At 38.6% G+C, this 20,876-nt stretch overlaps 1 protein-coding gene across 1 annotated transcript; it reads right to left on the minus strand.

Moving 5' to 3' along the window:
* Positions 1–5,547: 5,547 nt before the first annotated feature.
* Positions 5,548–8,864, minus strand: LOC145987269 (uncharacterized). Its single transcript, XM_083121784.1, has 3 exons — positions 8,742–8,864; positions 6,795–7,664; positions 5,548–6,063 (listed from the first exon to the last, which is right to left on the minus strand). The coding sequence occupies exons 1-3, from the start codon at positions 8,819–8,821 to the stop codon at positions 5,574–5,576; spliced, it is 1,440 nt and encodes a 479-aa protein (XP_082977910.1). The 5' UTR covers positions 8,822–8,864; the 3' UTR covers positions 5,548–5,573.
* Positions 8,865–20,876: the final 12,012 nt, after the last annotated feature.

Genomic DNA, 20,876 nt, shown 5'->3' on the forward strand with positions numbered 1-20,876 from the left:
TTTTAACAGCTGTGACGTTACCAGATTTTGGGTTAATTTTTTTTTTTTCGTCAGTTCCTCATTTTTTACAATGCTTTGACACTTCTGACATGATATTAATGGATTTCGTCGGGTTAATTTTCTGATACCAGGGGATATATTTGATACCATCTACATATTACTTTTATATATTTATCAATATTTAATCCTACATATTTTCGTTTATTTCATAGTGCCATGTCATAACTTTAGTTTCATATTGCACATTATTTTATATTTGGGAGAAGCCAGGGGCTATATATATATATAATTTAGTCAATATATACATATATTACTTTTGATGGTCAGATTTTCATTTTAATGGTGTTCCAGTGTTAAGACGTCAAATGACATTTTCCGTCTTTTATTTTCTTTAGCCTTCATTCAAACTTTGTTTTATACCTTATATCACTTATTGGGCAGTTTATTTTTACTTATTTTTACTCATGATTTTCACTTGCCTATAGAAGACGATTACTTTACACATTTTTTATATATTTTTCAATATTGAATGACTGAGAGCAATGTAGTTTATTCCTATGTCCAACCTGTTTCCTCCTCTGTTCGGGAATTCCAAGAGTTCAAGGAATTTCGAAAAGTCCAGTGATTTTTTGAGGCCGGAAGAAGAACGCATTCCTGAAGGCTTTGGAGCTCACCAGCCTCCTTTGCGTTTCAGCGGTGTATGTCACGTAGCAGCACCGAAAACCCTATTCCAAGTGACATCCCAGGATCAGAAGAGCGTCAGAAACATAAGAAGAAATGTCATCTTACAGAGCAAACCCCCCCCCCCCACGACTCTAACCCCCCTTAAGAAGAAACATGAACATCTTTCATGTATATCGTCCCCTTTTGCTCTGTAAGGCCAGGCAGTGTATTTCACCACATATTGGAACTTTCCGGGTACAGTCAACGACCCAAATGTGTTGAGACCCAGCCCTGTGGATCAGCAACCTGCCAGGCCACCTGTGACGTTTCATCCTACCAGTGGCCATAATTACTGTATGCAATGGCGTCTGCTGTGAACTTTCGGGGGCCTATCTTAACATCCTCCCCAGTGTTCGCCATTGGACAAGGCATATTTTTGGGGCTTGGAACCGCTACTTGGAGTGGCTTCCCATGGACTACCCTGTGTTCGCCCGCCCCACGGCCCACGTCTTTTCATCTGACCTTTGCTGACCAGTATTCCGGAACTTTCCACACCGGGATTCGAATCCGGTCCCCCAGTGAAAATGATCGGTCAAGGACCGTGTATGTCACAGAACAGTGTTTCGTACCCCAGGACTCCGGGGTTGGAATGTATTTGGATTGCCCTGCCGTCTCATTTCTCAGGTCATAGTGTGCACACATAGTGTGCTAAGAACGTCAGTGGCAAGTGCAAACATAACCTTCATCTATTTTTTTCATCTTCGTGTGGTTGTGCGCAGTCCAGTGGAGTTTGGTGTTTACCACGGTCTTTTGCTCTCGCCTCGAACTGTCATCCTGATGAGGCGGAAGATTGCGAGCATGCGGCATTAAAGTTTCTCACGGATTACGTTCTGTGCTTATTTAGCATTTGTTCAGAAGCATTCGCATGTATCGCGTTACGATGCAGTGTGTTGAACTTTCCGCTGACTCCACGGACCTGCGAACAACACTTTATATTGCATGTTGACCAACCGTCAGCATTGTTGATTACGAAAGACTCTTCCAGCGTGTGGCTAATGTAAACATAGGACTTTATTTCAGCATTCAAGCTTGAGCTTAATTCTGTTCCTTTTACTTTTCGGTGAAGGGTCTCCGACATTTTTTTATTATTATTTTATTTTATGTATCCTTTTTGTTCATGTAATAAACAAAACCTTTTAAATTTTGGTGAATGGCAGAAGGTTCAATTTAAACTTTTAATTATTACAATTTCAATTTTAGAAATTGTTTCGCAAGAGGGAGTGTCGTACCATACCCCGTTCGATTAAGAAATATTGACCCTGGCAGGCCTTGTCAGCTCCTGCTCAGAATGTGTAGAATAAGCTTTCTACAGGAAATGGTAAGAACACTGGCCTTTGGCAAGAGGTGACGAGAGGCCAAGCGAGTGTTTAAATACGTGCGCATGAGAACGACACGAGGTCTTCTAATCTGGAATCATCGGAGAAGCAGGAGCTACTGGTTTTATTTCTAAACCGAACAGGGTAAGCTAGTCTACACCCATTCTGCCATTTGCATTGCTCACTTCAGTCTAGAAACGAATCATGAGTCTATTTTAATGAATAGTTAGATATTTGTACCTGCCCGTTCAGGGCTGTCTCTACCATCAACTAGTACTAATAGTTACATCCCTATTTAAGATCCCGCGTTCAGAGGAACGCTACGAATCAGTACGAAGGAAATTAACCCTTGTTTTGAAAAGTATGTCCATAAGCACTACAACTAAATCATTAATCGGTTACTCACCCAATTAAAAAAGTTGTTAGTAAACATCTGGATGGGAAATTAAATTACACATCGTTACTTTCAGGATATTCTTAGTTCCTTCCGAGAGAGTGGATTCGATGGTAAAACTTACCAAGAGTATTTAGGGTTGCTTTGAGAGTAAGTACATTTTCTTCTTGAATAAAAATATCTTCTTCTCGATGAAACACCTAACATAGTCGTCTCACACTCGCCAATATTAAACTTCACCGCAAGAAACGTGAACCGTCTTGAAGTGTCAGATATGTGCATGACGACTGGTCTTGATCGGGCAATGTCTGAATGTCTGACGTTGATTAGCATCGTAAACGGTCAGCGCAGTCGCAAAAAGAATGGTGTGCGATCGGCTTACAAGAATGAGCATATTTTATTAAGGTCTTGTGAACAAACACTAGATTAATGGACGTCATGCACGGTTAGGCACAGCACAGCATAGGCTGGAATCGGAAAAATAGTGAAATGAAGAATCCATTCAGCTTCGGACAGCCACATTTCGGTTCAGCTGACTGTGCCGAGCTGTGCGTTCCGTGCCGTGCCGTGCAGATCGTTGGACGCTTATTCAATGAGCAATTGAAGAATGTGAACGTAAAAACACAGACTATTACCTTGGTAACATTTTACAGGGCAAGGAGTTGCACAATACCCAGTGTTCGAATTGAAGAAAGTGCAGACGGCGAAAAACTCCAGAAACTTTTTTTTAGCATTTTTAGATTTTGTGTATGAGCACAACAGAGATATGTGCCAGTAAAATTGAGTTTCCATTTGAGTAACTTCATACATTTGGATGTATAAATTATGCGTTACAGCATAGTGTCCTTCCTTTAGCCACATTTCAGAAAATTTTGTCAGTGGAAAATCGTTTACTGTAAAGCTACGTTTCCATTCTGACAAGTTCCAGACTCATGACGCGCAACATGTGCCGGCGCATGTTGCGCTTCATTTAGTGCACTGTTTCCAATTCAAAACTACTTCTGCAAAATACGCCCACAACAACACTGGAGTGCAGGACCGCAGTGTAGAGTTGTGCAGTGCTTTGGAGTAGTTCATTGTTTCTTCTCTTGTATTGTAATAATTTGGTGGTGATTTAACTTGTGTAAAGATGGACAATACAGCTATGGCGGGTTATGTGGTTATGGCAGCCGCGTACCATGAACTTCTAAAAAAGAGGCGAAAACGACCTAGATGGTGGATTAGAAGTTTTCAAGCGAGAAGAAACTCGTTGATGAGAGACTTTCGTCTTCAAATTGGATACGAAAACTATGTAAGAATGACTGCAAGTGATTTTGAATTGTTATTAAATCTTGTTGGACCAAAGATTGTAGTCGCGTCGTCTGTTTCTACTCTAGTGCGCATGCCCGTGCTCTAGGAATTTGCTGCAGGCTGTTTCATACGGTTCATGTTGTGCGTCAAAATCGTTTGGGGCAATTTTGTCCCCATCACTTGCACCACGGCATGTTGCAGATAGTTACCATTTCAACAAATGCTTGGCACATGCCGCGTCGCATGCCGCGCGTCATGTTGCGTGGCAAATCTGTGGTAATGGAAACGTGGCTTTAGTAAAGTTGGAAATGGGAGGAAAAATGGTATTTTTTTTTATTTAAAAAAATCTGTGAATTTTCTGGTTGGGCTATTTTCGACTTTTTTCCTTTGCAAATTTGGCATTACGAACCACTGAACTCGCTACTGAAACTGCAAGTGAAATAGGTTAGCTGCAGTCAGGGGTGTCTTGGAATTGAATGGCTTTGGGAGTGTCACTATTCATCTTAGGGACATGAAAACTTTGGATTCCACACTAATATCGATCGTTTTACATGTCACCCCCTTCCCACCCCCACCCCTAGGGATGCCAGTGGTGTCTTGGAGTTGAACAGCATTTGGAAAGTCACTATTCATCTTAGAAAAAACCGAAAACTCTGGATTCCACTTTAATATCGGTCGTTTTCAGTTATTTTTACATGTCACCCCCTTCCCACCTCCACGCCTAGGGGTACCAGGGGTATCTTACCCCACAGTAATTCTTTCGAGATTGCAAGTGATACGTGTACCAAGTTTCGTTGAAATCGCTCCAGAGTTAGTATGCCGGAACAAACACACACACATACATCCATCTTTATATAGAGAGAGATTAATAGACACACTTAAATTATAACCAATAAAATTTTGAGTGCACACAATTTGGATGTATGTATTGGCTTGAAGTGCACTAATTGTGTTAGCCATAACAATATTATTTATACTTGTGAATGTGTGTGGGTGTGTGTGTGTGTGTGTGTGTGTGCGTGTGTGTGTTTGCGCCAGCACGTGTGTGTGTGATACGAATATAAGTTTCAAAATATTTTCAAGTAATGTATTGTTTTGACCAGTTTTGAGATGTTGTTTACTTGATTATTAATTAGTGCAAAATGTTGATTAAATGGGAGGGGTTTGGACCGGTTAAACCCTCATCTTATATACGACCATGACCTGAACACTAACACACAGTGGCGACGATTGGGTTCCAAAATCGGGGGGTGGGGTGGGCAAGGTGCCAAAACTGGTGGGGGGCAAAGACAGTATAGTATATTTCCATTTATATATAAGGTTTAGCATAGTGCGGGGCAAAAGTGGCGAAAAGTGGGGGGCAGTTGCCCCCCTCGCCCTCCTAATCGCACATGTAATCCTAATGTCATGCAATGAACAAAAACGGTAGGTATATTAATGTTTGCAAAGGCCTAAATGATAAGACACGTGCACGGTTTGTGAAAGCACAAAATCTGTGAACTGTGTGAGCAAAGCATAGTGGAGTCTTTTAAGTCCATGATAACGATCAAGTTGTTAACTTGAATTGACGAAGGAAATATCGATACTGTGCTTGTGTCACCTTTATCGGAAACGCCTCGAGATAATGAGAGGGAAGCATATACTTCTTGGGGTGGTTTAAAGCAAGACTATTGGGTTTAAAGTGGTTACAGTTCTCACGTCTGCCATGAGTGTGGTAAGACCTTGACATGTTCACAAACTCCTCTACAATATTAAAAAAAACAGAGGCATGAGCTTGGAAACACAAAAATATGTATTACATACACAGATTTTTATCTGGTTCATTTGTATAAGTAGTAATTGCTTCTATCTTACATTCTGAATGAGACTGCACTGAGAGGTGGTAGCGGACCAAAACTGTACGTTCGCCCATTTAGAGTGACGTCAACATCCTCCGGTAGGCTTTGCTTACTGTTAAACACAACGATACCAATGGTGTCATCTGGATTTAGGAATGCGATAGATTTGAGGTTTTTATCTTGTCCAAAAGACTCTGGACTCCCTATCCGCACAGCACCCGAGGAAGCAGCCTTATTCATTTGTCCTATCACGTGGTACTCGATGTTCTTTTCGATTCTGCTGTCGTCAGAATATAGGGTGACTACCCCTCGGCATGTCTTGCAGCCCCCTCCGGAGTATGTAGGCCCCCAGTTTTCGTCCAGGACCAAGTTCCAAAGGATTCCGTTGACAGCACCGATCTGCACTTGCCGCAGGAAATATGATCCCAGCATGTAATTGAAAACCTCTGGCCAGTTCGTGTTGGATGTGGAACCACTGAATTCTGTCACGTAGTAGTTGGCGCTGGAAGAATTACGAAAATGGTACTTTGCTTCAATTTCTCTTGAACAGTGATTATTTACTATCCATTTTGCACAAGAATAGAAGAAATGATGTAGCTGTAATGTTCAAAATTTTAATTTAATATATACATTAAATCAAAAAGGTAAATTGATAAACTTATACTTGTGAAACAGAATAAAAAAGTAAGAAAAATAAGTTATTTAACTCTATGAATTGGCAACGTTATGAAATATCTCCTTTCTGTGGCAACATTTAAGTTTCTATTAATAAAGAAGTTGTTTAAAAAGTAAGGCAATTTAGGACGTTTAACACCTCAAGTAGCATGTATTAAACACAGCAGAAGAGTTCCAAATTGTTTGTAATCAAAAATGAAGAACTTTATAAGCCTTTGAATTTAGATTCGATATATTTGTAAACCGATCGTTGTTGTGAAACTATATTCAAAGACAATCACTAGGTTATTTACATACAATGTCTGTTTCAGATATCTGATCAGGTACTATGAATACATCTTGAAAAAATTAAGTATGGTATTCAACTTTAATTAACGCAACAAGTTATGAATTTAAAACTATAATAATGTATATTATTCATTTAAATGGACATGCAACAGTAATATAAGTTAAGTGATAGTAAAAATTCGTTGGCAATATCAAAGAAGAATACCCAAACTTCATAAAAGTTATTGGAAAGAACAATGTGACTTGTCGTACTACACTATGACTACTTACTTGGGAAATGCATCAACAATTATCTGAGAGTCAGAAGGTTCCCACGTAGAGTATCCGTGAACTGCAAAACCGTCGATATACTGACTTGCAATGCTGTCGTTCATCACTGCTATTGGGTAACTGGGATTGTCCCAGTTCCAATCCCAGACGGCGATCTTGGTGTCCAGTCCTGCCTCTTCCAATTTAGGTCCTAAGGATTTGATGAGATCTATTTCGGCAGATTCGTTGAGGATCATCGAGGCGTACTGAACTTCCAACAACGGCTCGTTCTGCAATGTCACAACGTCTATGTGGACACCTTCATCCAAGAAGCCTTGAAGAAACTTCACGAAGTAGTTGGCGTAGACGTCCGTGAGCTCGGTGAGGAAGTAGCCACCCTCGATGAAGTTGTTGGTCTTCATCCACGCAGGAGCTGACCAAGGAGTGGCCAAGATCCTCAGATCAGGGTTGATCTCCTTGGCGGCCAGGATGGTTGGGATCACGAACTCCAGCTCTGGCTCGATGCTGAAGTTGGCCAACTCCAGGTCGTAGGTGTCGTCGTACGTGTAGTAGTCACCCCTTGCCATGAAGTCGGAGGCTGCCATGGGGAGACGGATGAAGCTTATTCCGATCCCTGACGTCACGTTGAACAGCATCTGCAGCAGCTCCTCCCTGTGGCTGCTGTAGTGGATGAGGTAGGCTGCAGAGTTGGAGAGAGCTGCTCCCCATCCGTACACTGTCTGGAACTGCTGGGTCGGGTCCACCTCCACCGTTCCCAGTCTGGAAGTTGGTCCTTTGTCCGCTTCAACGGGAGACAAACATCCTTGGGCCAGTCCTGCATCAGGGTCGGAATACTGATCCTGAGGATTGGTCACCCAGTACTCGAGTTGCCTGCAGAAGTGATGTTATTTTTTAACTTTATTACTGGAATTCTATGTATGTTTAAAATTTAAAAGCTAGTACTGTAGCTTACTGGTCAATAAGGTACAGTACTAGCTTTTAAATTTTAAACATACATAACATTGAAATATAAACATTTGATTGATTGATATGGTATACTTCAATTCTCTTTCCGCTACTTTTTGCTAATCGTGCAGATGAAGATGAGTGATGATATGATGAAATGTATAAAGTGACACTCACAAACGACACCCATATCCAGGCCGGGATTCCTGAAGTTGTTGGCCACGGAGGCCGGCATCAATATTTGGGCAACAAGACATGAGTAAGAGGATAAAGTAAAGAAGAAGTTTTCATGTAGTATCGAAGCCAAAACTATATGAAAAACAGTCTTTGGACAATACATGGTAGTGCACATGAGCTTAGACTTTCTTCGTAAATATTTGAATTTGAATTCATATTTTAAGTCCACTTTTTGCACAGATAGACTAATCAAGCCTGGAACTACTATTAAAAGTGGTATCCAAACAACTATGTGCCTCCACAGGGTATCGAACTCGGGATCCCGTTGATTTCAAGAGGACGACGTTACCACTACGCCATCAGGGAGGCCCAATACAGCACTGAATAATTGTGCATATCACAAAAAAGTCTTGCAGTTCTCAATTAGCCATTAGTGCGGGGATTCCGAGTACGAACGCAAATATTGCTGTCAAATTTGGCGACAAATTAATTCTTCACCTTTTGTCTCCTCGTGATAAAATGCTTTTCATGTATAAAGTCGGAATTGTTTTCTCTGGTTTGGAAAAAAATTACCAACCTTACATAATATAAACGGCACTCACTTCTTCGGGATATAAATAATAATTGGCAAACTTATGTTGTTCTTGTAGTTTACCTACAGGTTTTTAATTATATCGTCTTATTTCATCGTCAAGTGAAGATTGTGAAGCCTTTGCTGCAATTTAACCATGATTTATATCTACATTGTGTTTAATAGACTGTGAGATAACTAGTTAACTGTATAAGATCCTAAATTTTTATGTGTATATACTAAGCAAAACTTACCCTTCAGGGCATGCTCCAAGAGCAGCATGAAGACATGCACAGAGAATGAACACTTTTATCGCAGAATTCATATTTGACATGATGCATAGAATATGCTGACAACAGTTTTGTCCCTGCTACTTTTATAAATGGGTCTGGCTGAGAAGAAACCAATCACGTTAAAGTTTCTGGAAGGATGAATATATCTTGCATGTGGACAACACATCTACAGTGATATATTTTGATCGGCAGCAAAAAAAAAAAAAAAAAAAAAAAAAAAAAAAAAAAAAAAAAAAAGATACATCACGTTGCTATCCACACGAAGAATCTCGTTTAAGGTGATAAGGAGCATTCTTCGATCGTATCACAATCGTATTCTGTAACAATAGGCTGTTGATGTATGGTGTGGTTTGGTTACTTGTATGATTTTTATCACATAATTCCATTAATGGCTGTATTTAAAGGGTAGGTTTAGAGTTCGAACTAATCCGAAACTTCTGGCATGTTGGATGTAACTCACGTTCAAATACTTATTCAAAGCCTTACAAAAATATAACAGGAAAGCAATGTTGAGAATCCTTTGAGTTTATGCTTGGAATCACAGCCCACCCATGATCACATCGCTTCCATCTCTGGTTGTCCTGTTCCAATGTTGTTTCTGCCTCTCACTAAAAAAATTCCCTTAGTAGTGCCCCAAAATTCCCTGTCCGACCTTAAAATTCTTCGATAAGGCGTTTTAATCCCTTCTTTACAAGAGTTTGAACCTGGAACCTCTGGTTTCGTAGCGCGTTACGGTCACTACTTGCCATATCGATTGGCGTACCATATAGGCTCCAAAAAGCACATGCTTGTATAGTGCACAATGACTGTATTTAATACTGTTAAGTGCCTGTTTTATTGTTAGTGACCCCCATAACTGCGTTTCACGATATAGCAGCTACGTCGAATGGTATTTTTCCCATGCACTATATTCCTACGTGCAAGATACCTGTACATCTTCCATTGAAATAACCAATAGGGTTTCTCAAGAGTCACATGTATTTGTTTACATTAACTTCGTTCTAAGAGCGGACAAAGAATAAGTATATGCAATGAAGACACTATTATAATATTAATAGTTCTGTAGAAATGACCACTATTCCACGCCCACATGACCTACAATAACACTAGATAAGAAAGAACGTGATATGAACGTGACCAATGCGGAAAAGACAACTGAACTTTAGGTGGATAATGGGAGTGTTCATACACATGTGAAATGACATAAGAAACGCATAAACAGAATTCAATATTTGAACATGAACACAATTTGAAAACGTATGTTATCTTTAGGTAAAGAGAAGATAACTAAATTGTTTCTGAACTCACGTGATAATGGTGTGTACATGAGGCTGAAGAGATGTTATGTAATGCATCGACACCTCTTTCTGTCTTCTAGATATCTTGCTCTTGTTGGTAGAAATTGAAATGTTAATTAATTAAGTATATGTATATATGTGTGTGTGTGTATATATATATATATATATATATATATATATATATATATATTGCAAAGGTAAGCTTGGTTGGCCCACGTTGCCTAGCACACGACGCACCGACTCGGTCCCCTCGAAAGACCAAGACCGGGCGTCGCTGCCTACCAATTATCTTTCTCTTATAATATATGCCACGACTAATTCTCAGTTCCTGCGGGGCATGAGACCCCGCATCCCAAAGTTCGGGTAAGGGTCTGCTTTTGAATAATAATAATAATAATCATTTATGTTTACTTAACCAAGAACCTTAACTCTAAAGTAGGTAAAACTTCCATCGTGATCACACCTGCATCCCACTGACCAGTGAGGATACGCATGCGAATCGCGAGCGAAATCAGCATAATCCAAACTGACATCTTATGTATTGATAAAGCCTCCGTCTCACTGACCAGTGACGGCGGGACACCTCAACAAACCAAAAGGAGGCCAGTTAATTTGTACTTATGAACCAAATTTACTATAAGGAAATGCCCATTACGATTACAAATTTATTTACATCTCAAATTCCCAATAAACTTTCCAAAATTAACATGAGAGAAGGTTCTCCGTTTAAACCTTAATCAACTTATTCACAAATTCAAACATAGTTATGTTAAAAGAAAAATATACAAACTTCTGATCAAAAGGAAAACTACAACAATGCCATGATAAAATTTAGATCAATAACGACTTCCGTAACATAGACTGAAACTTGCTATAGAGTAAACATAAAACCCAGAGAGCACTCTCTTATATAACATGTCCATATCCCATCATAGAACTAACACAGCTTTAACTTGGTTTCAAATAATGGGTGACAAATTATTAACTAAAGGTCGACAAAATTACTATTAACCAAAACCAAAGAAAAATTTGCATAACATCCTTCCGTAAATTTCTATTCGTGCTTCTGTCATATTTTCACATCTGCATTATGTTCTCTAGAACTCATGAGGTAAACTACCATCTTCAGGGTCAACCTCCAAAAACATTCATAACAAAATATAAGGGAAGCCTTTCTATACCCAATATCAAAGCCATATCTCGGCCACAAATTACAAATGTCCACGTGGAATTCCTTAACATAATAGGGGACTCTATGTCTACCCTTTTTGGCTACTCACATTGCAAAAGCAAAACAATGGACTTTTACATTAAATGAATTTCTAGAAAAACACATACTCGACCAGTCACCTATTATAACTGTTTCAAAATTACATCTAATATAAACCTAAATAAGAGAAACCAATAAACTTTCCTTAACGTTCCGGATACTCAAACTTTAAAACGGACATGCAAACTATATACGCTATCAGATTTAAAAGGCACCCTCTGACCAGAGGTATGCTCTCGGATTAAACTAAAAAAGAATCAAATTTATTTAATTGAACCTCCTGACCAGGATAATTCAGAATGATTTAGAATAAAAATTAACTCGACGAGAAGGATGTATATCTTTGATGAGCCTAATTGAATTATCTTGAATTTACATCGGAGCCACATTGGCCAGTGCCAACTTCGACAGAATTTAAAATGTATGAATAATTTCAAAGTTTAAATTATTAAGATTAAATATTTATATATGAATTAATTATTTATAAGCCTGCCAAAATCCCCTTTAAGTATCATGCTGACCAGCACAAATCCTAAAAGGTGGCTTACGGAAAACCTCGGACATTGTGGAATGGAGAGCTGACCAGCCACTCCCCACACAACGCCCGTAATCTCCCAGCCCTGGACCTCGACAAGCGATTTAATCACCTAAAGATTCCGGAATATACTGATCAACTGATGATTTTGCCAGCAAAACGGCTGGTATTTATAGTCGCGGAATTGCGCAATTCTATTCCCTGAACAAAAGATTTAGACACATGGAAAGTTATTTTTAGCCTAAACAATTATACCCCGTTGAAAAAGCATATCGAGAAACACAATGCAGCAAAACTCACAAAAACGCGCAGCGTCGAACGAAAAGGAACCCATTGTTGTTAAGAAAGAAAAAGAATGCAAGCTTCAACTTGCTTTGCGTTCTTTTTCGCTTGTCAGAAACTGCGTTACAAATTTTATCAAGGATAAAATATACATTCAAAAAGATTAGACTACAAAAGAATTTATACGCGGGCTATCGAAAAGTAATTTGAATAATAAAGAAATTTACCAAAATTTATCAATCGTTACAATATATATATACACACACACACATATACATTAGCAAAGAATGTTATTGTTTTCTCTAATATTAGTCATATCAACTCCATTTTTCATTGAGATTTTTTTTCGTTGACACCACAAATAAATATCTCTAAGAATACCAATACAAGATGCATAGTCAATAATATCAAATACAATTAAATTAAATGAATAGTAATGCATGTATGTGTTACACATTCACTTGAAGTAACGAACAATGTCTAAGAGAACTTCCTGTGCCAATTACGAATTACAAGGAAACTTCTTTCTTAATATTAAAAGAACTAATGAATCAACAACAGCATTTCAACAGATACGTCAATATTTCATACAATCTCTGAAATCATCCTCAAGTGTACAACTTCTGCTATGTCATGAAATGCCACCCAGGAAAGTTTCGTATCACTTCTGTAAGATACAAATCGTTCTTTGTATCATAAACCACCGTTTCACCACCAGCCATGATTGCACCCCATAAGCCATACGTCCCATAATCGAACAGAGAATGATTGCACATCGAAAGAAGTGTCAGATCGTAGATATGATCGTCAGGTCCAGAATGATTCACAAAGAAGACATCACCGAGGTCACCTTTGAGGTTCTCCTTGCACCATTTCACGTCAACACTTGTCACCATAAATGCCACATTGCGAAATCTCGAACGAAACCACTCCATACCGTTTAGATAGAACATGCTTCCAGCTGCTTTGGAGTTGTAAAGGACTTCGATCTGCTTGATGTAGTCCGTCCTCCTGACGTGAACTCCAATAAAGGTCACTTCCTCATTTGTTTTCTTATGAATTAACGACCTTACGTGGTCAAAGTGTTCAACAGCGGCTTCAATATACTCTTCACGATATACGAATTCTTTCTTCAGGTCTTTCTGGTAATACAGAACTTCCCTCACGAGGGCAATGTATTCTTTCAACAACATGTTCCCGTACAAAAGCACAAAGTCTTTCTTGCAATGCTTTACAGTGTCTATGGAGGGAACTGTTAGATTCCGAAATACTTTCTGCAAAGCTTTAAAGAGTGAGTGTGGTACATAGGGATCTAGGTCGAGTTTCTTCGCCACGGCCCATAGTGAGGCATATTCCCATATCTTGTTACCTAGGCGCCCATGATCGACGACAGTTACCACTCCTTTTTTAGGACAAGGGACCAGAAATGGAGTTGTTTTATTGGTTGGCACATCATGAGTTGTTTTCTTGGTAAGAACAAGATTTATTTTCTGCTTTTGCAAAGGAGTTGTTGCCTGGGATGGCACAGTTTCTAACTCCGGTACCTGGTTTAATGTGTTGAAGACGCCAATTTCTCTCCTTATATTAATATACAAGTTTACTGTTAGCAAAAATCCAATGCAACAGAGTATGAAACTTCTCCGGTGGATACACATTGCACTCGATGGTCTTCAAAGCATCTTTGGAGAGTTGCACTATAAAGAAAAAGAAAAGAATAGGAAAACATACACATACTCACACATAGTTTAAGTTACGTATGAAGATCACAATATATTTGCTTGTTTATGCACCAGTTACAAATTCATTTCGCTCTCTCATATGTTTATTGATTTACAACATTGTACATGTTATTTTCTGAAAGAAGTATTCTTTTTTCTTTTTTTTATCACGACGATAACGACAAATCATGATTGGGTGAAAAAGCTGGTTCTGGATCCAGAAATTTTCGTACTGGTTTCGTGACTAAACCGCTTAAGGTATAGACGCTGTAGACTGTGCCAGTGGCGTACGCAAGGGGGGGGTTACCGGGTTTAACCCCCCCTTGAGCTTTTGAAATATTATGGAAAATGCTGTAGAAAAAATTAAAAATGGCTAATTTATCACAGTCAAAGATCTGCGACAGTAATAATAATAATAATAATAATAATAATAATAATAATAATAATAATAGTCTACTACTAATCATAATAATTTGAATTATTATTCCCATGCAGCATGAAGAAAAACACAACATTCCAAACACAATCTATAAGCGGCCACAAAGTTCAATTTTGCATTTTTTTTTTTTTTCAAAAAATCGCGCAGTGACTCTCGCGAGAATTGTGAAAATTCCTTGCTTCGTCGCAGTGTGCCGACCTTATTGCAAACGTTCTTCCCGGTACTGATTTCACATCCCCTTGTGAACTCTCAAGTGATGCTGAGTCTACATCCACATCATTAAATAATGTTGAAGAAGTGTTTTGTGAATCACCTAGAAGTGATAAATGTGTTGGAATGTCTATAAACTTACTTTTCAACGAAAACATAGACTCAGTGGAATTTAGCAACATGTATTCTCGCGTTTCATCATCATCCTGGGCGAGTTCCATAGGTAAAGGTAATGTAAATTCCCCCGTGCATATAGCACCGTGCCATGAAGGCACACGTAGTGGTGTGGTGGGCCCCAAAGATTCTCGATCTCGAACTATTTTGCAGGTGATGTGATCAGCAACATACTCCGGCAGCCTTCATCCCCCAGGGTTGCTCTCAGGTACCCATTGCTATGAGGCCGGGTGCGGAGACAAGGCTGGATAAATTCCAACCAATTCCGGGAATCGAACCCGGATATCCCACGAAGTTGTCAGACTAGACCAGCGCGGCTCCTTGAATGAGTTTCATATTTCGATTATTTCAATAAATTTAATATATTTGCTTGTTTCTATGGATTTTCTTCACACTTAAAATGTCTCACTTATCATATACAAATAACCGTTCACTTTTGTAATAAAAAAACAAAAGAAATGTAATTTTGTTCTATTTCTTTCATAAATAGCAGCTGCATTAGTAGTAATTATTAGTAGTAATTAAACTAATTAATTAATTAATTATAAGAATTGTTAATTTATTATTATTATTATTATTATTAATTAAAGTATAATACAATAATGGTAATGTGAATTTGTAGAAAGTTTTCGAAATAACACCCCCCTTCATGAAATCCTGCGTACGCTACTGGACTGTGCAATACGCGTACGTAGTGTAAACGGAACATGGCGACAATCGTGTGCATAATGGAAGTGGAATGCAATTGTTGATGAAGTGTGAAAGAAGGCTTCCATTCTAATTTACAATTAAGAAAGTTTTGTACTAAATAACAAATATGAAATCTTCTCGTTATTAGTGGGAAGAAATACTGCATTTGTCTCTGGGTTGCCACATGATTTTGTCTACTATACCTTTCCTCAGTAATTGATGCTAGAAAAAGAATGTGACAATTGTTCGTTGTAAATGCGATTATTCTCTGCTGGGTTCAGGATCGACGCCAAGGGTGGGCCAAAGTGAACCATGGTTGAGTTGGACATTTTTTTTACTTGATAATTATTTTACATAAATTATGCGTAATTTACCTGTAAATTACTGGGCGTAGAAAAAATATTTTTCTTAATTTTCTCAAAATAATATTTTACTCAAAACGTTCGAATGAATTCAAATGCATAATTTGATGTATGAGGATCACAATATATTTGCTTTTTTATGCATCAGTTACAAATTCATTTCTTTCTCTCATAGGTTTATTGATTTACATCATTGTACATATTATTTTGCGTTCTGTGTTAAATGCAATCGCTCATTGTATTACTTCCTGTTAAGGATCAAAGATGTCCATTTTATTCCAGTTTGGATAAATCAAGTTTCATCTTAGATTTTTCTGTGTGTTCATATCGAGTAAGATAATATTTCTACGCATAATGTAGCCAAGAATGTATTGCATACTTCATTTCAGTCAAGTATATGGGGGCTATCGGGTTTGAATATCCTATAAAATGTCAAAGGTCCCCCAAAATATAATTTTTACATGCTATTAAAGGGTGAATTCATACAGTATGTGCATGGAAATAGCGAGGAAGAAAAAAAAACGGGTAAGAAATTCTGTGGCTGTGCCCAGTACCTGTCCTGAAACAGGTCATTTCATTTTGGTGGTAAACAAAAATCATGGGAAGGATGGAAGCATTTGCAAAGAGACATGTGTAAAAATCGGTCTGATTTTCGGATAATTTATCGCAAATCTAGGATTCCCAGGCTGTATGGCAGTATGGGGTTGAAATTCCGCCGGGAGACATATTATTCACCAGTTTTTGATATGATTAAGTATAAGTAAAACATAATAATAACTTCCTATCAAATTATTCTAAGTTGTGACTCAAACTTAACCCGAAGTATAAGTTATACTCAGGGTGGTATTTGTAGAGGAATGGGTGGATTTCCCCCCTCTGGGTACTTGTGTCCCTCCCCTGCTTGCTAAATTTTATCCATGGGCGGGATATGTTATATGGCTGAAGTCATTATCTCATGCTGTCCCTGGACATTCAGTAGAATTTCCCCCCACTGGAAATTTCTTAAATACCACACTGGTTACACTTATATTAAGTAATATTCTACTTAGAGAAATTATCTCTCATCCTCTCCTGAGCCAGAGTAGCAGCGAATCGGGCACAGGGTCCCAATCCCTAAAATTCAGAGTATTTAGCTATTCCAATTACCATGTCCTGGCCTTCAGCCCATCTTAGAAAGCATCCATCCTGGTGGCTATGATAGTTATCAGTCCTTCCTAGGGACCTCGATTGGGGAGGTTCATGGTCACTTGGCCTTGTCTTTAGGGGACAGATGATATCAGAGAGATATCATTTTTCCAGTTTATACTTCCTAGAATTATCATGGTCAAGGCTCTAGCCTTGTCAACGCTAAGCAACCACAAGTTCCTGTCCTCAATCTTGACCTTGGTAGCCAGAGGAAGCTAAGGACTCTATTTGATATACACCTGATGTACTTAATAAGCGATGATATTGATGAAGAGAAACTCACAAAGAACAGTTATGCTCATGCACCACCACAAAAGTTAAACAGCTGCGTTTTGGCCTCAAACACCTGAAATTCTCCTGTGGATGGAAAATTTGCTTCATTCAAAATATTCGGCGAAAGGGGATTCGGCAAAAAGGGAATTCCCCTTTCGCCGAAAATTTTACTTAGGTGTGAAATCTGATATAATGAGCCTCTGGGCCATTCGGGAAAAGGGGATTCGGCTAAATGGGAATACACGTTGCAGACACTGTACAATGTTCAGCATTTTGTGCAGGTTACGAAATATTGTCTTGTGTAGGTCTCTCCCAACTAGCCAGGTCCGATTTGTTATTTTATCAGACTGGTTTACTAACTCAATAATCTTAAAGATATTTGTCAACAGCCCCCCAGAATATTGTTTAGTAATTGGTGTCAATTAATTTAATTTTAATAAAATATTTTTTACCTATGCACGCTTATAATTGAATGTTATTGCTTAATATCTAATCTTTATATCAAATGGAACAGAAATCTACACCATCCCAAGTTTCGTTTCTTCAGATTGTAGTCCAGTACTGCCTATTGGCTAATCAGAAACAAAAATAGGATTGAACAGGAACCACTTTTGCCAACATTTAATGAGTAACGTTGTATCAAAAAAAAATTGCTTAACGGTGTAATGTGTATTTTATATACGTAAGGTATAGAGCGCTAAACTTAACTGAACTGTACTGGGGAATGATATCTCACCTAAATGGAAAATTTCTTCATTCTCATGTCATCACTTATTAGTGAGCGTTTAGTATAAGTACGTATGTTCTTTTTTATATTTTGCTTAATTAAACTTTATTTTTTAGGTCTATATGACTCTTCTTTTAATAAAAAGTCGAATTTATCCTTAAGCCTACATAGAGACAGAGTAGCGCACCTCTTACGAGGTTCTCAATTTGTAATAGTCCATAATTCTTCGTTTCCTTAATTCCTTTCTTCAATAGACATTTTCTTAAGATCCTAAAATTATCCTAAAAACTATACTTTTAAATATATATTCTCGACCAAACAACTTTCAAGATTGCTTGAAAAGGACAACAAGTATGACATGCAAAGAGGTTTCAATTCAATAGTGTCAGTATGTTTGCTCAACGCCTGAATTTGAAACCTTGTGCGGAACATATGGTCTGCATAAAATGTACATGAACTTTAACTTCATAGAGAACTAAAGAAAATACCATAAAAGGAATGTCCAATAGTTTATCTTTAAAAAAAAATTATGCTAAATAATTACAAAACATATTGTGACGTCATGCAGTGTTGGTCATACAGTGATATAAATAATATACAGGGTGGCTCAATAAGTCACTTAACACCCTCAGTACAAGGCCACTGCGACTTTTAATTCAATGGAAGCGTCACACTGTAAATTGTTCGCGACAACCATTCATAATGCACAGCTCTTCATGGATGTATCCGATTAAAATAATGTGCAATGGCATGCGAACGTCTCTCCATAGACGTCACTTTGATCTCGATGCATTACCGAAGCGCTAAACAAATTTTAAGGCATTTTTCTAACACCTCGAAAAGGAGCAAATTGGTACAAGAATTCAGTCATAACTTTTTACTGGTTAAAGATACGTCGAAAAAACCTTCACCATTGCATTTCTCGTGAAATTCTAGCCCATTTTGATATGTCGCACGACCCCCTTCCCATTTAAAATTCTGAAGTTGAATTCAAGATGGCGGACATCAAGATGGCCGCCGACCGTTTGGGTGGCGTCAATGTGGTTCCCCCTTGGCCAGATAACGATTGGTCATCGCCAATTTCAAATTCCATGCCGCAGTGGCCTTGTACTGAGGGTGTTAAGTGACTTATTGAGCCACCCTGTAGTTTACATACTCAGTAAGTGGGAAATAAGTACCCCTGGTTGGAATGTCATTTGAAACCAGATAGTGGAATAATTCAGGACGGGGGAAGGGGGTCTCCCGTACGAATCGTACCCTGGACCTACCTTCTATTGTATTCTGCATCAAAACATAATTTGAACTTCTCTCTTTATGTGTCACTGTCACACCACAAGAGGAGCACATGAAATCGTTAATTCTCAGATGCAAAGTTTCATTATCAATTTCCTAATTTTTTGGTCGGTTTCTCTTTCCTTAATTTTCTTTGTGCATATGTCACATGCGTTTGAGGGGGAGGCTAACGTCGGGTTCTGGGGGGGCTTACAACATCCCTATCCCCTACCTAACTACGCGCATAGGTCCAGGATTCGAATCCCGGCCTGATCATGAGTGTTCTTGGTAAGTGTCCCTTTATCAATTTCATCATATCATCACAAATCTTCATCTTCGCAATTAGTGTCAGAGAAACGAAGTAAATTAAATCAAATCACATCAAGCCCGTACTACGCGACCACACATCGTTCCAGAACGTAGTGCAAACGGTGCAGGCACCAAATACTCCACGTGCCACCAAATGAACGAAGGACGACTCGGTGTTGCAGAACTAGATGGGACTATACCTAGCCTACGGCAAGGCTGGGCCGGGTTGGAACTAGCTATAGTAATTTTTTTATCTCGAATTTTTTGAGATGAGAAACTCTTAATAAGAAGACAAGGTCGCCCACACTAACACTAATCTTGGCTATCAATATTACAACGAAAATCTCAAATATAGAAACTCCGATTATACTGACATTTGCGAGAACCACTGGATTAAGTATTTGCCAAGCTACAAGGATCCTGACATCTAAAGTGACGCACTTACCCTTCGGAACGAACCCTATGAGGAGACTAGCAAATATCCGACTGTGTAGAGAGGAATTATTTGAAAGTGCTGCGTCTAATCTGATACTGCCTTGCCGTGACATACCATGCTGAGCAGTCCTGACTACTGGAAAACCACTGCTCTCTCACCTGCCACCTGCTTATCTGACGAACATGGTGAAAACAGGGGCTTGAATGCTCACGGTCGACATAACATTGACTTTTATGATGAAGAAACAATACACGTTGCTTGAAAGTGATGCGGACAAAAATATGATGAAACCATCTTTCTGTAGTTCTCTACTTTTGGGTCTAGATTTACACTTACACCCACTACGAACTTGGACCACCTGTATGGAAAATTATGGATAAACTTCCCAGATAGAGTGAGAAATGTGCGACCCTGTTCGTAATCTATTCGATGGTTTAATTCATAATTGTAAAACAAATTTGCATTTTGTTGATCCTGTTACAAAGATCATATTGCCAGAATTGAAACACAAAGGTTACAAATAATTTTAGTGTTACTTTATAAAATGTTATTGAAGAGAAAGTACTATTTTTTACCTGTTCTTTGCGTGTCGTTTACCTTATTAATAGATTACCTAATAAAAATAACTTGCAGATGAATCAGACCCGACCTGGGCACGGATTTTCTTTTGAAGTGGCCCTTTATCAATTTCATCTTATTATCACTCATCCTCGACTTCCCGATGGCACAGTGGTAGCATCGTCGCCTTGTAATCAAGAGGTACCGGGTGCGATACCCAGTTGTTGCACATAGTGGTTCGGATCCCATTTTAAGCAACATGCCCAATCTTGATAAACCTTTTTGTGCATAAAGCGGACTTAAAACATGAATTCAATCAATTCAATCACTCATCCTCGTTTTCGCTATTAGCCAAAAG

Source organism: Lepisma saccharinum, chromosome 4 (genome assembly GCF_977018435.1).
Source record: "Lepisma saccharinum chromosome 4, izLepSacc3.1, whole genome shotgun sequence".
NCBI lineage: Eukaryota > Metazoa > Arthropoda > Insecta > Zygentoma > Lepismatidae > Lepisma > Lepisma saccharinum.

Coding starts and splice junctions, on each gene's coding strand:
- LOC145987269 (XM_083121784.1), bottom strand. CDS start 8,821: ATGTCAAATATGAATTCTGCGATAAAAGTGTTCATTCTCTGTGCATGT. Junction 7,665..8,741: donor CTTGGAGCATGCCCTGAAGG/GTAAGTTTTGCT, acceptor TCACTTCTGCAG/GCAACTCGAGTACTGGGTGA. Junction 6,064..6,794: donor ATTGTTGATGCATTTCCCAA/GTAAGTAGTCAT, acceptor TAATTCTTCCAG/CGCCAACTACTACGTGACAG.